Here is a 13,836-nt window from a genome sequence, read left to right as displayed (position 1 = left end):
CTTGGTAACTCCATAAAACTGCGCACTGAGATTGACCTAACACAACAGTAAACACACCCACTAGGTGCCCCGCCTACTCCTTCGCAAATGCTAACCGTTTTAGAATATCTGACACGATATACAAGTAGCAATTTGTATGAAAATATATACATAACAAAAGATTATGAAAGTATATTTCATATTTAATCTATTTAATCTACAAGGATCAAACTTACATTATCAATCTATTATGCTCTTTGTATTGATGATAAAATATTAAAAAGTAAAATGGGGTATTTTATTGATGTGGGGTGGTGTGGAAAATATATCCACTATGGTACTTTCTCTTATCATAAATATAAATTATTGAAAATATGTCCATACAATTAGCAATGTAACTAAGTAGAAACTTATACAAAAATATGATATACAAAATGCACAAATATTGCATGTTGTGAAAGTATTTTTATGATGAATATACTCAAATCAATTTTGCATTAACAATCTAACTCTTTATATATTGGAGAAGTAGCTTACAGATCCTATATGGTTATTGGTCACTTGTATTTTTTTTATTACCACATTAGTGGCTTTCTTTTGGAGGGAGAAGAAGGGTGACTTCTTATAAGTGTAGCACGCGAAGGTTGCAACCGAAACCGAAAATTGAAAAGCAACTAAGAAAACAGCACAAATTCTGATCGCAACCCCGATGTCAAAGGATCCGGAGTAGGCCCATGAGGCCAGCGTCCAAACGAGCCCATGTGGCTAAATAATAAGGCCTGGCAACAGTGCCAGCCGACCCGCCCGGCTCGGCCCACTAGTATTAGGCAACTGCGCCGCGCTGAGCCCTACTCACCGCCTCCCCGCCGCCGCCGCCGCCGCCTTCTTCCTCGCACGTCGCCTCTCCGACGACTCCGAGGCCCCACAACGCGCCGCGCCGCCGCTCCCCCGACTCCGCGGCCTCCCCACTGCGGCAGCAGGGCTAACGCTTTACAGGAGAGCCATGGGAGAGCCGAGCAAGGAGCTGCTGGACCTGCCCTCCGAACCCAGGCCGCCCGCCTCCTTCATCGGTGGGCTTCCCCCCCTCCTCTAATCCTCTTCTGTCTCGCCTCGGACTTTTAATTTCTTCTCCCCTTGACGACGTTTTGGTCCGTGTAACCGGCAGAATCGCTCCTCGCTGGCAGGGACCAGCAGCAGCAGGACAAGGAGGGGAAGCGCAAGCCGGAGCCGCCCACTGCCCCCCTTCCCAAAAGCCAAGGTACTGTCCTACCAGCTATTCAGCTCACACATCACATAGTGATAGAGTTCAGTTTCTCTAAATTCGTTTTGTATCAGCACCAATTCGAATTGGACGAATCGAAGGCCAACCCTTGCTAAGTAGCTCTAAACGATCACATGAGCTTATTTGTTTGTATTTTTCTTATAGTCCTAAATCCCACAACCGATTGTTTTTTGATAGCTAGATCAAATTTTGTAGTTTTCAAAGTCTAAACTGATGGGCCTTTAACTTGTGGACATAGTTAATAGTTGGTGTGCGAAAGATTATCTAGTGTTGTTGGTGTGCCAGTTCACGGAACTTTGCACTGTTTTGTGTTCAGTTCTTGGGAAAGTGAAGGATTTCTTGGGCGAGATTGCAAAGGTGAACCAGAAGTTGCAGCTTGACACACAAGTATGATTCCAAGATTCTAACCAACCTAACCTTGTGTTAATCGTGTTCTTCGAGACGTGGTTTGACTTGAATTCATGCAATTGCAGAACAAGCCTCTTGAGGATTATGATATTGAAGCCCTTACTGGGAACGAGGAGTACATTGAGATGGTCAGCTAGCTAGTATATTGCCTCAGCTGCAACATGGAGGGCACGACCTAACTATTTGAACTGATGTGTGCACGATTTTTCTATGCATTCACTTTCTACAGGATTTACTTCTTGGTGTTGCTGATCTTCATTCGGAGCAAGCTGTGGAGGCTGCTGAAGCAACAGTGAATGGCTTCCAGCCTTCAGGAATGCCATTTCCTTGCAGCACATCTGACTCGGAAGATGATAGTGATGAGAGTGATGAAGATGGTGGTGACAGACCTATTGTGTCTGACAAAGGTAAATGTAAAGGTCCAGATGAAGCTGAGACAGATCCAGCAGAACGAAAGAAGCCCAACAAGAGACAGAAGATTGTTGTTCTCAACTAGTGTCCTTGAGTAAAACAAGAGTGGTGCTTTCAGAAAGCACATTGTATGAGAATGTGTCCAAGGCCTGGTATCACCAGAAGTTACTATTTCAGCATTGTATTATGTTCAGATCAACTATCATAAGGGCTAACTGATGCCATTTAAGGCCCTGCTCCACTTATACAATGCGTACCAATGGCGTTCCTTTTCTTTTTCCATTTGTGAAAAGTGAATATATACGCATTATGCGTACCAGTGTTGCCCCTCAACTGTGTACATCTATTGGTTCCTTCTATTAAAAAAAAAGAATCTGTTGATTCCTTGCCGTTGTTTATAGAGGAAACAGCACAGATATTTTTCCTTATAGCTAGCTATGAATCTCACTTGTCATTTGTTATATGCTCTTTCAAGGGTTCTTTGTATTTTCTGGTGGTATCCTTAATGAGAGCAATATGGCTAGGGAATAATAGATTGATTAGGGTGCAAAGCACAGGTATGAGTACATATAGGCAAGGATGCCACGGTATATGGAAGTAACCGATTAGGGGATCTTTGCCTATCCTAATCAACACTAGGGGCACACCTGGACAGTGCGGCGCCCCAACCCTAAAGGCCACAAGGGCCGGCTAACCAAAGGCCCAAGGCCTAGCTATACATGTCTCGCTAACACGCCCCTGCAATTTGATAACGTTTAGACTGGACCTGAACTCCGTGAACACGGAAGACGGAAGCCCCTTGGTGAAGATGTCGGCGTACTGTGACGAAGTAGGAACATGCATGACGCGGACATCACCAACATCAACATGCTCCTGCACGAAGTGAAGATCGATCTCAATGTGCTTGGTGCGTTGATGTTGGACAGGGTTGGAGGACGTGTAGACAGCGCTGATGTTGTCACAATAGACCAACGAGGCGCGCTGAGGAGCAGCATGGAGCTCAAGGAGAAGTTGGCGCAACCAAGTGGCTTCGGCAACACCATTGGCCACTGCACGGTACTCCGCTTCAGCACTGGATCTGGAGACTGTATTCTGCCGCTTCGACGACCAGGAAACCAGATTGTCCCCCAGAAAAACCGCATAACCCGATGTGGATTTACGTGTATCCGGACAGCCTGCCCAGTCAGCATCAGAGTATACTGTCAGCTCACTCTGCAAAGACGGACGAAGAAGAAGCCCCAGGTGTAGAGTCCCCTTGACATAGCGAAGAATACGCTTCAGAGCAGCAAGGTGTGGCTCGCGAGGATCATGCATGTGCAAGCAAACCTGCTGAACTGCTTAAGCGATATCCGGCCTGGTGAAGGTAAGGTACTGGAGAGCACCGGCGAGACTCCGGAAATCTGAGGCATCCTGAACAGGTGGACCATCAGCCGCCAGCTTGGGGTTGGTGTCCACTGGGGTAGAACACAGCTTGCAGTCAGCCATACCAGCACGATCCAAAATGTCCAACATATACTGCCGCTGGGAGAGGAGAAGGCCTGAGCCAGAGCGCTGAACATGCATCTCCAGAAAATGATGGAGCTCACCGAGATCCTTCATGTTGAACTCCTGCTGCAAGGCCTGAATGGTCCGCTGAAGGAGATCTGATGAAGAGGCAGTGAGGACGATGTCATCAACATAGAGGAGCAAGTATATGGTGTCAGGACCACGGTGGTAGACAAACAACGAGGTATTTGACTTGGCTTCAATGAATCTCAGACTGAGCAGATATGTGGCGAAGCGACTGTACCACGCGCGGGGAGCCTGCTTTAACCCATATAGTGATCTGTTGAGCCGACAGACGAAGTCTGGGTGAGCAGAATCCTCGAACCCAGCTGGCTGCGCACAGTATACTGTCTCGGACAGGGTGCCATGGAGGAATGCGTTCTTGACGTCGAGCTGATGAATGGGCCAACGTCGAGATAGCGCCAGAGCTGATGAATGGGCCAACGTCGAGATAGCTCCAGAGACAGCACAGTGCTGACAGTAGCAAGTTTGACCACAGGACTGAAAGTCTCATCAAAATCCACGCCGGGACGCTGAGTGAACTTGCGAAGAACCCAGCGGGCCTTGTACCTCCCCAAAGAACCATCAGCCTGTAGTTTATGCTTGAAGATCCACTTGCCGATGACCACATTGGCCCGCGGCGGGCGGGGAACCAAATCCCACGTGTGGTTTCTCAGAAGTGCAGAATGTTCCTCCTCCATTGCAGTCCGCCAATTAGGATTGGTGAGGGCGCTACGGAAGGTCTTTGGGATCGGCGACAGAGGAGCTGCAGCGAACAGTGCAGGCTATCGGAAGTCGAGTTTCGCACGGGTGACCATGCGATGCTCGTTGACGATGGGGGCCACCGGCATGGCTCCCTTAGGCAAGGGAGGTGGGCCGGTGGCAGGCGGCGGTGGTGGCGCAGCCCTAGCACGGCGTGTGTAAACACGGGCATAGGGCTGCACCGGCGCCAGGGGACGAGCGCCCTGGGCACCGCCCGCAGGTGTGGTGGAGCCGGGCGCTGGAGAGACGGTAGCTGGGACTGGGCTGCGGGGGGCGAAGCCGGGCGGGACCGTTGGGACCGCACATGGCAGTGCAGGAGGGAAAGATCCAGGGGCCGCACGTGGTTGTGCGGGAGAGGGAGCTCCAGGGGCCCCACGTGGCAGTGCGGGAGAGGAAGCTCCAGGGGCCGCACATGGCAGTGTGGGAGAGGGCGCCTGGAAGTCGTCAGTGGCCGGGGGGGCGCACATGCCTATGCGGGAAGGGGGCCGCTGGTACCTGCAGGTAGAAGACGCTGAGACGGTCCAATGGGAACCGACGCAGCATTAGTGAACTCATCCAAAAACTCCAAGTCCGCCGCGGTAGGAGAAGGGGTCTCCCGAGAGAAAGGAAACGTGGCCTCGTCGAATGTGACGTGACGGGAGATGATGACCCAATTGGAAGCAGTGTCAAGGCAGCGGTATCCTTTATGGTGGGGAGAGTAGCCAAGAAAGACGCACAAGGTGGAGCGGGGTGCGAGCTTATGTCTAGCGGTGGCGGACAGGTTCGGATAGCAAATGCACCCAAAGATGCGGAGGTGGTCGTAGGACGGCAGTTTGCCATGGAGAGTAAAGTGCGGTGTAACGAACTGGAGCGTCTTGGTGGGTAGGATGTTGAGAAGATATGTAACAGTGGCGAGAGCTTCGACCTAGTAGGAAGGAGGCATGCTGGCCTGGAACAAAAGAGAGCGGATAATGTTGTTGGTGGAACGAATTATGAGCTCAGCTTTACCGTTTTGGGCCGAAGTGTATGGGCATGACATGTGGAGGCGAACGCCGTGGGTGAGGAAGAAAATTCGGGCACTGGAGTTGTCAAACTCCCGGCCGTTGTCGCACTGAACGGCCTTGATGTGTGTGCTGAACTGGGTTGCTACATAGGCAAAGAAGTTAGCAAGTGTATGGAACGTGTCAGATTTCATACGTAAGGGAAACGTCCACAAATGATGAGAACAATCATCCAATATGACCAAGTAATACTTGTAACCAGAGACACTAATGACAGGTGATGTCCAAAGATCATAATGTATGAGGTCAAAATTGCTAGATGGAGAGGATGTTGTATGAAAAGGAAGACGAACATGTCGTCCTAACTGACAGGCATGACACAATGAGTTGCTACTGTCTTTGTTACAAAACGGTAGGATAGATGTAAGCTTGGACAAAGCTTCATGACTAGGATGCCCGAGACGCCGATGCCAAAGCGATGAGGTGGGGCCGCCGAGAAGAGCTGTGGCTGCAGGACGACACAGCGGATAGAGAGGCCCCGAGCTATTGCACCTGGCGAGAATTCTCTGGGTTTGAAGGTCCTTCACAGAGCAACCAGTGGGATCAAACTCAATAGAATAATTATTGTCAGAGGTAAACTGGTGCACAGATATAAGGTTCTTAATAAGGTTCGGAGAAACAAGAACATTATTAAGTAAAAACGAACCAAGAAGCTGTGTGGAGCCAGTGGCAGTGACGGGTAAAAGGGAACCGTTACCGACAATAATGGACGAAGCAGAAGGATACCGCGAGAAGGAAGTATGTGAAAGAGTGCTGGGGTCAGAAGTCATATGAGATGTGGCACCTGAGTCGAAGTACCAGTCGGTAGCAGGAGGCTACTGAAGGCTCACGGTGCTGAAGGAGGAAGCCAAGGACTACTGATCCCAGGAGGAGGGGGCGCCTGAGGGGTACTGAAACCTTGGAGGCGCCCAGGCCTGCTGCGCCTGGAGCTGCCGGGCCTGCGCCTAGTGTGCCTGGAGCTGTGCCTAGAGCTGCGCCTGCGCCTCGAGTTGCGCCTACTGCTGGGCATGCTGCTGCATGGCATATGCATGTGCTTGGGCATGCTCCTGGGCCAGCAGGGGTTGTTGCTGTGGTGCACCAGCGGGGAGAGGCAGGGGGCCAGGGGGGGTCGCGGGCCGGGCCACATTTGAATGGACCCAGCCCATGGGTTGTGCAGCGAGGGCCAGGGTGCGGGGGTGGCACCCGAGCCGGCCTCCTTCGCCGTCCCGGAGGAGGTGGCCGTGCCGCCCGTAGCGGGCGGGTTGCCGGAGGACTTGCTGCCGTGTTGCTTGCCGCGCCGCTGCTTCGACTTGGAGGAGGCGCCCCTAGAGCCAGACCCACCCCTCGAGGAAGGGCGCTGGTCAGATGACCGGCCGCCGCCCGAGGAGGGGGTGGCACTGGAAGGTCTCGCTGTGGCCGCGAGGAGAGCGGTGGGGGGCGCCGCCGCCTTGTGCGCCATGGTCATCTCCTCGAGGGTCAGCTCGGAGACGACGTCCTTGAACATTGGGAACGGCCGACCGCGGTGAAGATGGTGACTGATGTCGTTGAACCGGTCGTTGAGGCCGCGGATGACGTTCAAGACCAACGTGCGATCGAAGACGGGCTTGCCAAGGGCGGCGAGGCCGTCCGCCATGGTCTTAAAGCGATGGCAGTAGTCGGTGATGGAGAGCTCGCCCTGGACGAAGTTCCGGAACCGGTAGTCGAGGTGGAGGGCGCGTGTCTCTCGGTTCCCTAAGAATTGGGTTTCCAGGGCGAGCCAGACGTCGCGAGCCGTGGCGTCGCGCTCCATCACGGTCTCGGCGAGGTCGGTGGAGATGGTGCCCGCAATCCATGACTTGACGACACAGTCCATGCGCACCCAGTCGGGGAAGTTCGGTGCCGGCGTGTCGTGGAGCACATGGTCCTCGAGGGAGTACTTCCCGACGGCGAGGAGGAACTGATCCCGCCAACGGTTGTAGTTGCCGGTGGCGAGGTCGAGGACGGAGTGGACGAGGATGCAGATGTTCTGGACGCCCACGGCCTGGGCGTGCAGATTGATCATAGCAGCGGCTTCGTGTTGAAGCATGGAGCCGTGGAGATCGTTGCCGCCGTTGCTGGAGGCGGTGGACTACCCGTCCGGCTCCTGGGCTTCGTCGACGGCGGTGGCGGAGGCCTTGCGGGCCGCGGCGGCGAGCTGCAGCGCTGCGCGTTGGCGCGCGGCGAGGGCGTCGATCTCCTTGGCGGCATCGGCCGCCTCCTTCTCGGCCGCGGTGGCCTGGGCGAGGGCCTCGTCGCGAGCGGCCTGGCGCTTCTTGCGCTCAGCCTCGGCGGCCTCAGCAGCGGCGGCGGCCTTGGGGGGGAGACGAGAGGAGTCCCAGCCATGGGATTGACAGCGTAGGCGAGGCAGGGGAGGCCGCGCGGCGGGAGTGGCGATGCGGCATAGGAGTCTGCACGCGCCGGGGGTGGCGGCGCGGCAGGGTAGGCTGCGCGCGCCGGTAGGGGTGCCACCGGGGAGTGGCGGCGCTAGGGAGCGGAAGCAAATTCAGGTGAAACCTGAACTCTCGATACCATGAGAGCAATATGGCTAGACAATAATAGATTGATTAGGACCATGAGAGCAATATGGCTAGACAATAATAGATTGATTAGGGTGCAAAGCACAGGTATGAGTACATATAGGCAAGGATGCCACGGTATATGGAAGTGACCGATCAAGGGATCTTTACCTATCCTAATCAACACTAGGGGGGCACCTGGACAGTGCGGCGCCCCAACCCTAAAGGCCACAAGAGCCGGCTAACCAAAGGCCCAAGGCCTAGCTATACATGTCTCGCTAACACTTAATCTTGGCCGGTTTTATGTGGAACTGTAAAGTAAAAGGAATTACTCGATCCAATGGCACATGTGCTTGATATTTGGAGGTAGCCTGCTTTTCTTCCCCCTGGAACAGGTCAGGCATTCTCTTGGTATCGCATCTTAAATTTGAAACAAGTACAGAAGCTAAACTAAAATCAATTAGCTTGAACTACCCCACATCCCACGAGCAAAAGCTCCAGTAACTCTAAACTTTAAATAGATGGAAGTCAGCTCTTACAATGCGTTGAGCTCCATGCTAATTTTACTACCGCAAAGCTCGCAACAGCTGCATATGAAAAAGTAGCATTTCACAGCGAGACTCCAGGTATTGAATAGTGTGGTTTTATGGGTTAAAAATATATAGCTTTTGTGTTTGTGTTTATTTAAAAATTTAAACCATGATTTCTATAGCAAAGGTATTTTTATAATTTTGGAAAACTACAGAGTTCTTTTTACAAAATAATTTTGCAAAAGGCAAAATTTCAAATTTTGTGAGGGGTTAAAGTGCAAATTTTGTTTTTCACTTTTACCCTCTTAAAAAGATATATTTATGCTTAGGGCTACCCTTGCAATTTTAAAACTTAAGTTGTGTTCTTTTACAATTTAAAAGATTTGGCGGATTTCAAAATAATTTCAAATCCTTTGATCTAGTGAAATTTTGCCCAACATGAAAGTTGTAGATCTTGAAAAACTACACAACTTTCATGTGAACACTTTTTCATTTGAGTCCTAGATCAACGGGAAACTTTACTTTACAGTTAGACCCCTGGAATTTTAAAAAAATTTCAAAACCACCCCGGGATCTTCTTCTTCTTCTTTGGTCTGCTGGAAACAGGGGCACCGCTTCGCCGCCGGTCCTCGCCGCCGCCGTCGATTTCCTCCACCCCCAGGCTGGCTGCGCCGCCTTGGAGCACCGCCTCGCCACTCCACGCGTCAAGTGCCCTACCCCGCTGCCACCTGAACCGCCCTCGGCTGGCCCCTGCGCACGCGCCACGCCACCACATCCCGCCACCTCGCGCGGCCCGCCGCTGAGCAACCCCCCCCCCCCAACCAGTTTTGCGCCCTTCCTCGTCGAGTTCATCCTTGAGCCCCCTCCCTCGCTGATCTTCGCTCCTCTGCAGACTATAAATAGCCCCGACCAGCTTCGACTTCGACAATCACCACCGTCGGCCACCATTTGCGTCGTCGCTCACCGGCCGCACGGGGAGCCGCCTCTTCTCCCTTCCACTGCCCAAATCAAACACTCCACCAGCTTACCCTCGCCCCAGTGAAACTTCCCAGCCCGGCCACCCCCTCCACACCTCGCCGGAGCACCCCCGCCGCGGCCCAACACCGCCACCGACCGCCTGCTCGCATAGCGATGCCGCTACAGACCAACCCGACCCCAACCGAAGCAACCCCGAGGAAGCCCTTGAGCTCCTCTTGCTTTTCCCCTACAGGCCCCCACCTCCGACGAGAGAGCTCACCGGATTTCGGCAGGCCAGAGCTCCCTTGCTGTCGGCCATGGCCCAGGGACTCGATTGCTTTAATTTAAAAAGCTCTAGGGTCCTTTCTGCAAAAGTTCATAACCCTTTTTGTGTTTTTCTTGTGAACTTTGAAAAATCCTAGAAAAATGTAGAAAAATCAGAAAAATATCAAATTAATTTTGATATGTTCCTCTTAACTACGTCTATAACTTTGGCTACTAAAGTTTGTATGAAACTTTATATTGTGTGTTCTAGTTTAATTGTTAGTAAATGAGTGATTTATTTATATCTTTTTAACCCTAGCCTTGATATGCTTGATTTTTGAACCATGTAATTTATGTGCTATGTATAGCCTTATGAAAAATTTGTGGCCCAAATGCTTGACTTTTGCTTATTATTTCATGTGCTTTGTTTATTTCTAGCTTATACACTAATTATTTTATTAAAGCATGTTTTTGTTAATTACTTAAGGTTATATTTTTACCATGGGCTCTACTAATTACTAGTAATTCATGATAAATTTTGGAAGAATTTTTCTAGTATCTAGCTTAGGTTTTTAATTTTTGCCTTGAATGTAGAATTTGATTTATAAATAATATTTTCTTACCATGGAAATTTATAAATTTATTCCTGAAATCTACTTTTGAGTGATATCTCATACTCGTGAAGTTTCAAAACCTTTTTCTTTTTGAAACTTGAGTTATGAATAAATATTGATATGCCTAGTTTAGAATGTTTGTTTTACTTTATAGTGTAAGGTTGTTAATCGATGTTTTAAATGAACATAAACCCTATTCTGGTTGCCACGTGAATGTAATCATGCTGCTCTAGTTGATTATTTTTTGTAAAACACTACTCCACCATTGTTTGTCAAGTTTAGGTTAAAATAATTGAATGCAAGGTCATGCCATGTTTACAATAAGATCTAAGTCGTTTGACTTCTTTTGATTTCACACTTTCGTTTTAAATGAAACCACTCTATGTTGCTTGAAGTAGCCAGCAATGTTATTTTATGGAATTCCTTGTGTTCATTTTTACTCTATAAACGATTGCCCAGTAAAGTAACATTTTTAAGCTTAATCTTAAATGTTTACTTTATTGGATAACAACTTTTTAGTGAAGGAAAGCTATACTTAAGCACTTCACTAAATCCAACTACTGCATTGCATATAGAAGTTACCTCGCTAGTCGACGGAACGTATGAACTCATCCAAGAACCAGATGAGGATATTCTGAAGTTCAGACCAACATTGTGGAATTAACTGAAGTCCCGAACTTCGATTCGGAAGAGTTAAAGCCTACTGACTTTATAGACACCACTAAAGGCAAGCCCCGGTGCATAATCTCATTATTTTAAATTATGCAACTTTTTATATCTATTTATTTGTGCATTTAAGTTATTGGAGTTGATTGAAAACCTTAGATGCATATTCCTAGATTCGTATTGATTGAACACTAGATCTGAGTCCGAATAGATGCTATGCTAATAAGACCAGTAAAAGTCGAGTGATTGCCTGTCACTTGCGAGCTCTATAGGAGTTGATTATTTACTTTCTTGCAATCACTATAAGGACCATGGACGGATTGGGATACAAGTTTCATGGTGGAAATCCGTCTGTGTTGATAAATTTGCTAAGGTCGCAGTGTGTGGTAGTGTTGATTAAGCGTTTGAAAGTACTAGCCACATGCCGTAAATATGGTACGTGGCAAGCCTAGTAATTGATCGGCCCGGCAAATGGATATGCCTTCCACTCTCTCTTAGAGATAGGAAATTAAATTATGTTGAAAGTTATGATAGGTTGCGCAATCGACCACGGCTATGAGGGATGAGGTTGGTGCCCTATAGTCGGGGAGAGTGGCTCTATCCATGAACCGGAATGAGAAGCAAATGGTTGCTTGGGAGTGACTCGACAGTGCTCCAAGCGTGTGTGTTAGGTTTACCTTGCAAGGATTGAAATTCGGTTCGAACTGTTTCGCCGTTCACGGATATTGAGACTGTTTAATCTCTTTGCCACATAGAGTAAGAAGTGGAACAATACTACTCAATCTTGTTGGCTGCAAATAATTTTTCTACCATATTTGTATAGATAGGTGCTTATTTAAAATGGTAAAACTAGAATATGAAAGATAAAACTTGAAATTAAGGACATATTCTTTGTTGCTTTTCAGCAAAAGAAAACCCCAGAGCTTTCACAAGCCTTGCATGTCTAGTTAAAGGGATAATATATACCCTTATTCAGGTCAGCCTTGCTGGGTATTAGTATACTCAGTCTTGCTTTTAACTTTGTTTAGGATTTAGGGTTTTGGGTTAGGGGTTTTGGGGTTTAGGGTTTAGCATGTGTCTTTGATATTTCCTACAAAAACCCCGGTGGGGAAAATAGAAAATACGACACATGCTTATGTTAATATTACCTCGTTAAAAACTTCAACAAGAAACCTCATGAGTAAAACTTTTAAAAGAAAAGAGTATAATATAATGCAGGTATATGTTAGCATCTATGAGATGTCTCCCCCTGATTCTTGCAAATCTCAAAGTCGTCGCATACCAATATCATGTACAAATTTTTGAAATATAGAAGTTGGTAAGGACTTAGTAAAGAGGTCAGCGAGATTATCACATGACTTAATTTGCAAGATGTTTATTTCTCTGCTTTCTTGTAATTCATGGGGATAAAACAGCTTAGGGGCAATGTGCTTGGTTATATTGCTTTTTATGTAACATGTTTGCATCTGTGTAACACAAGCAGAATTATCTTCATAGATAATTGTAGGTGATTCGTTTGAACCAATACCACATGAGGACGAGCATTCGTTCAAGCATGGGGGGATGGCTGGGTAAGTATTCTATGCTATCAAAAGTTCTAAGGAGCAAAAAGAAAGAAAAAAAGAAAGAAAGAGAAAAATAGAAAAATGAAAAAAGGAGAAAAGAAAAGAAAAATGAAAGAAAAAAAAGAGAAGAATAAAATGCTCCTTAGTTCTTTTTTGCTTCATTAATTTTCCAAGTTATTTTGAAGAACTATTCTATACTCAAATCTTCCAACCATGTGCAATCCGATAACGAGAACTTCATTTTTGTCTCGGGATCATCCATTTGCCACTTGCAGATGTCCACCTATCTAAATGTGTGTGTTTCATCTTTCTCCCTCTCCAATATTATTTTCCAATGGCCTTTTTGACTAGTCTCAGTAAGAGTCTGCTTAGAAGACTTCCATGAAATAGCAGTACCTCCATGTAGGAATACAAATCCTGTTTGGGATTTACCACAAATCCTGTTTCAGATTTACCATTGTGGGGATCAGATAAATAACCAGCATCTGTATATCCAATCATATTGGGATCAAGATTTTTCTTAAAGAATAAACCTAGATCCTTTGTGCCATTGAGATATCTGAAGATATTATTTACTCCCGTCCAATGACGTTGAGTAGGTTGAGCACTATGTCTAGTTAGTAAATTTACTGCAAATGCGATATCAGGCCTGGTGCTATTTGCAAGATACATAAGTGCTCCAATGGCACTGAGATATGGAACCTCAGGTCCCAGTATCTCCTCTCCCTCTTCTTGTGGTCTAAATTGTCCAGTATCTCCTCTCCCTCTTCTTGTGGTCTAAATTGTCCTTTCCCCATTTCTTGAGAACGAACAACCATCGGTGTTTTAGATGGATACGATTTATTCATATTGAATTTCTCCAATATTTTTTGAATATAAGCTTATTGATGCACTAGTATTCCTGAGGGAAGGTGCTCAAGTTGTAAACCTAAGCAATATTTGGTCTTACCCAAATCTTTCATCTCAAATTCCGTCGTGAGGTGATTGCGTGCTTCTTCTATATCCTTTGGGTTGCCAATGATATTCAAATCATCAACATACACGGATATAATACAGAATCCCGTTGGAGATTTCTTAGTGAAAACACATGGGCAATCATCATTATTTGTGTATCCCTTCTTAAAAAGGAACTCACTTAGTCGGTTGTACCACATTCGTCCCAACTGCTTTAAGCCATATAATGACTTTTTAAGCTTTACACAATACATGTTGTGATTTGTGTTTGGATTCGGAATTTGGATTCCATCAGGAACCTTCATGTATATGTGTTGGCGCTCCTTAAGTACCCACTTTATCCCTT

General features: G+C 47.6%; 1 protein-coding gene across 1 annotated transcript; it reads left to right on the top strand.

The window, feature by feature from the left end:
- The first annotated feature begins 782 nt into the window (after positions 1 to 782).
- On the top strand, positions 783 to 2,476 carry LOC120707424. The gene is made up of 5 exons (XM_039992330.1): positions 783 to 1,049; positions 1,145 to 1,237; positions 1,578 to 1,648; positions 1,735 to 1,797; positions 1,899 to 2,476. Exons 1-5 carry the CDS (start codon positions 983 to 985, stop codon positions 2,163 to 2,165), a joined length of 561 nt encoding a protein of 186 aa, XP_039848264.1. The 5' UTR covers positions 783 to 982; the 3' UTR covers positions 2,166 to 2,476.
- The last annotated feature ends 11,360 nt before the right edge of the window (positions 2,477 to 13,836 follow it).

The sequence above is a fragment of the Panicum virgatum genome, chromosome 5K (genome assembly GCF_016808335.1).
Source record: "Panicum virgatum strain AP13 chromosome 5K, P.virgatum_v5, whole genome shotgun sequence".
NCBI classification, from domain to species: domain Eukaryota; kingdom Viridiplantae; phylum Streptophyta; class Magnoliopsida; order Poales; family Poaceae; genus Panicum; species Panicum virgatum.
The sequence above is the reverse complement of the archived record's forward strand: the minus strand, read 5'-3'. Positions and strand labels throughout refer to the sequence as shown.

What these genes read in the sequence shown, in the direction of transcription:
- LOC120707424 (XM_039992330.1), top strand. Translation starts at nt 983, where the DNA reads ATGGGAGAGCCGAGCAAGGAGCTGCTGGACCTGCCCTCCGAACCCAGG. An exon ending in GCCGCCCGCCTCCTTCATCG is followed by an intron (nt 1,050 to 1,144) that starts GTGGGCTTCCCC and finishes TGTAACCGGCAG; the next exon opens with AATCGCTCCTCGCTGGCAGG. An exon ending in AGTTGCAGCTTGACACACAA is followed by an intron (nt 1,649 to 1,734) that starts GTATGATTCCAA and finishes ATGCAATTGCAG; the next exon opens with AACAAGCCTCTTGAGGATTA.